The sequence below is a fragment of the Elephas maximus genome, chromosome 4 (assembly GCF_024166365.1).
Source record: "Elephas maximus indicus isolate mEleMax1 chromosome 4, mEleMax1 primary haplotype, whole genome shotgun sequence".
Lineage (NCBI taxonomy): Eukaryota > Metazoa > Chordata > Mammalia > Proboscidea > Elephantidae > Elephas > Elephas maximus.
Window position 1 is genome coordinate 110747565 of NC_064822.1, and position 4304 is coordinate 110751868.

At 31.5% G+C, this 4304-nt stretch overlaps 1 protein-coding gene across 1 annotated transcript; it reads left to right on the forward strand.

Moving 5' to 3' along the window:
* On the forward strand, positions 1-948 carry LOC126075526 (olfactory receptor 12-like). The gene has a single exon (XM_049883368.1). It carries the CDS (start codon positions 1-3, stop codon positions 946-948), a length of 948 nt encoding a protein of 315 aa, XP_049739325.1.
* Positions 949-4304: the final 3356 nt, after the last annotated feature.

The window sequence follows — 4304 nt, forward strand, 5'->3', positions numbered from 1 at the left end:
ATGAAGAGTCAGCTGAATAGGAATTATTCAGCGTTGACAGAGTTTTTTCTTTTGGGATTCAGAACATCTCCGAAAATACAGATTCTCTTATTCTTAGTGTTCTTGCTTGCCTACATGGTCACTGTGGTGGGAAATATCAGCATGATAGTTGTCGTTAAGGTGGATTCCAGGCTTCACACCCCTATGTATTTCTTTCTCAGAAACTTGTCCTATTTAGACCTTTGCTACTCCACAGTCATTGCTCCCAACACTCTGGCCAATTTCTTGTCCAAGGATAAGAAAATTTCTTACAATGGCTGTGCAACGCAGTTCTTTTTCTTTGCTCTCTTTGTTGGGACTGAGGGCTTTCTTCTGGCTGCGATGGCGTACGATCGCTTCTCAGCCATTCGTTCGCCCTTCCTCTACACTGTACGTATGTCTCAGCAGGCTTGTGTTCGTTTGGTGGTTGGCTCCTATGTCTGTGGATGCATTAATTCCATGATTCAAACAGGTTTCACCTTCAGTTTGCGTTTCTGTGGTGAAAACAGACTGGATCACTTTTTCTGTGATGTCCCAGCGCTGATCAAGATCTCATGTGTTGACACCTTTGTGAATGAGATTGTACTGTTTATTCTCTCTGCTCTTATTATCATTGCTACCACAATGGTCATTCTAGTTTCCTATGCTTACATCCTCTCCACTGTCCTGAGGATTCCCTCAACCCATGGCAGAAGTAAGACGTTCTCCACTTGTACCTCTCACATCAGTGTGGTGAGTTTATTCTACGGGACTGTGTTCTTCATGTATGCCCAACCTGGGGCCATCTCCTCACCAGAGAAAAGCAAAATTATAGCTGTGTTCTACACGCTTATCATCCCCATGCTAAATCCTCTGATTTATAGCCTAAGGAACAGAGAGGTGAAAAATGCTGTGAAAAGGATATTGTTGAGAAAAATATCTTTTCATTGATCTCCAACCATCTACTAAAATGTGGAATAAAATAATCGACTAAAAGCAATATTTTCAATAATTTATTAAGAAACTATTTCATCTAAGGGCATCTAAAAGTTTTGGAAATTATTATTATTATTTTTTGTCACCAGTGGGTCCTTTTAAAAACAACAAAGAAAAAATGTAATTAACTTTTTCATATTCCAACATAATTATTTTATGATGTGTTGTCCAGGTATTTCACAGGTTTTTTTGTTCTTGTTTGGTTTTGCTTAAGTGTATTCAAAATTACAACTCACAAATACAGTACTACTAAATTAATACATTAATACACTTTAAATTTATTAATACAATATCTGAGTATATAGATCTGCATATCTACATATCCATCCATCTATCCGGTATGTGTGTGGAGAGAGAGAGAAGACAGACTTTTGAATGTTTTATGCTCTGTGTTTTATCCAAATCATAATCGAGTTTGCCACTGTCCAATCTTCAAAAATGAGAATTGAAAATACTGTGGTAATGTAAATCATTTACTTTGCTCAAATAATTTTACCAGGGAGTGGTACCACATATTGAATCAACAACAAAAAACCAAACCTGCCGCCATTGAGTGAATTCCTAATCATAGCGACCCTATAGAGTTTCCAAGGCTGTAAGCCTCTCCAAAAGTAGGCTCCCACATCTTTCTCCCACGGAGCCACTGGTGATTTCGAACCGCCGACCTTTCGGCGAACAGTAGATCACTTTAAACACTGTGCCACCAGGGTTCCTTTATTGAATCAATAAAAACCATATCCTTAAATTATCCAAACATGAATGATTCCATTAAGAAGCAAGAAAAAAAAAAAAAAAATAACTGTGATACACTTGGTGCGAAACTATCTGGTCTTGGGGGTTTAATAATAAATATTTGATTATCTTTCCAGTGTTACTTATGATTATTAGTCTCATTAGTTTATATATTCATAGGTCATGTTAACAACATATGTATTGATTGAAATTAATGAGATGGATCTCAAACCTCTTATGTAGGAGTCAAATCCGTAACAAATTTAATTAAGGAAAAAATAGCATAAACATTCTCATATTGAAAAACTAGGAAGTACAGATAACCACAGATAATGAAATAATCAAATTATTATGACAATATTATGTGTAAGCCCATGGCAATATATATTTAAATTTAGAGGAAAATAATGACTTTATTATTTAGCTAACCTTAGTCTGACTTCATACATCGAACGCTTTGCTACTTTAATTTTGGTTATTTTAATAAATTGTATTTAAATCTATTGCATAATTTTCAATATTATGCTCACCTTTATTGTTTTGTAAATATTTTTTGTGTTTATTTTTAATTTTTTATTTGCTGCTTATTTTATTGTTTTATAAACAATTTGTCAGATTTTTATTTTTGATGCAAGGACTATTTAAATAAGTTTTCTTAATTCAGTTTATTTAGACAATATCTTAATTGTTGTCTAATTTAATTAATCTCAGAAAATTTTAACTAAAATTTTAATTAGTACAATCTGTGTAGTTATAACATTTAGTTGAGAAGATAATACATAATCGTGAATATGCCATAAATTAAAAAAAGGCCTATTATTTTGCATATTAACAAATTGAATGCCACAATATATTAAACACAGTCAGAGGTAATCACTATGACTAAGTTTTGGTACTCCCAGTTAGGCATGAATGGTTTAATATGAAAAAAAAGCAGAATCTCCTTCACCACATTAACTGGTAAAAAGATAAAAAATAAACATTATTATATTAAAAGATGTATAAAAATTATTTGATAATTTCTATTTTATGATGAAAATTAACTTTGTGAACTTAGAAAAGAAGTAAATTACATTAACTTGATAAAGTTTATACAAATTGAATGAGTAAACATCATTCTAAATGGAAAATTATTATAATCATTTTCTTTAAAATTAGAGAAAATACAAAATGCCAGTGTTCACCAATGCAGTCAACATTCTGCTAGAAGTCTAGCCAATAAAAAAAAAAAAAAATTTTTTTTTAATGCAATATGATAATAGGTAGAAATTCAAAGTATAAGGAATCAAAAGGGGGGCTTAAACTTTCATTCACATGGTCATTTAAAAAGAAAATCTGGAAAGCATTTTGGAAGATATGTGGATTAATATATAAAACCAATTTCATGTCTGTGAACCACAGTAAACAACTACAATATTTAATAAGAAAGATGATGCCATGTACATGTGTATTAGAGATTATCAAGGATTTAGGAATAATTTTAACAAAGATATGTAGCATCTCTATGTAGAGAATTACAAAATTCTTTAGATCATGCAATAAGGAAATACTGTTAACATATGTATATGTAAATATAATAAAATTAAGAATGTTTTTCATCATAGTATACTTTATAGAAAATCAGATGACAAGATAAAAGCTGGGAGAATATGTTCACAATACATACAACCAACAAGAATAATAATGGACTTCTATAAATCTATAAAAAAGGCAAACCAAGTGATAAGAAATGGGAAAAATATATTAACACAGAAGAACAAACAATATGGTCAGTAAAACGTATCAGGATATTTTACATTAACAATGATGAGAGAAATGCAAATCAAGACCATAATAAAATTCCATTTTATACCCATTCAACTGGAAAAAAAATTAAAATGTCTGACCAGTACAATAAATGTTCTGTTTACAGCATGCATTCTAAATGAGGGCAATAGTGCCCCTAAGGGGGGATATTATTTCTTAGCGGGAGCAAAAAAACATTCTTTTTATGTATCATATATTTATGTATATATACATATACTTAAAGATATGTACGGTATGTTTGTGGTATTAAAATTGCATGGTGGTTATTAGAAAAAAATGTGTAAAAAAAAAGCTCTTAAACAAACAAAAAAAAACCATCGCCATCAATTCCGACTCATAGTGACCATATAGGACAGAGCAGAACTGCCCCATAGGGTTTCCAAGGAGCAGATGGTGGATTCAAACTGCCGACTTTTTGGTTAATAGCTGTAGCTCTTACCACTATGCTACCAGGGCTCCAAAAAAAAAAAAAAAAAAGGCTCTTGGGAGGTGATAATAAAAAAATAAGCTTGAAATTACAGATGGTTACAAGTTTTATTTTATATTATAATTGATACTGTAAATGAGTAAATATAATTCAGGAGTTTAGCATTATCTCCTACAGTTGAATATCTTTGTATCTTATGACGCAGTAATTGCACTCTTGAATACATACCAAAGAGAATGTCTTGCATGTGCACTAGAAAAGATATGTATAAGAATGTTCATAACAGCATAGTTAACAAAATAAAAATTCTGTAAACAAATGAAATTTCATCAGTAGGTTTGTTGAT

Bases quoted from the DNA above. Each gene is read 5' to 3' on its own strand.
- LOC126075526 (XM_049883368.1), top strand. From the start codon at position 1: ATGAAGAGTCAGCTGAATAGGAATTATTCAGCGTTGACAGAGTTTTTT.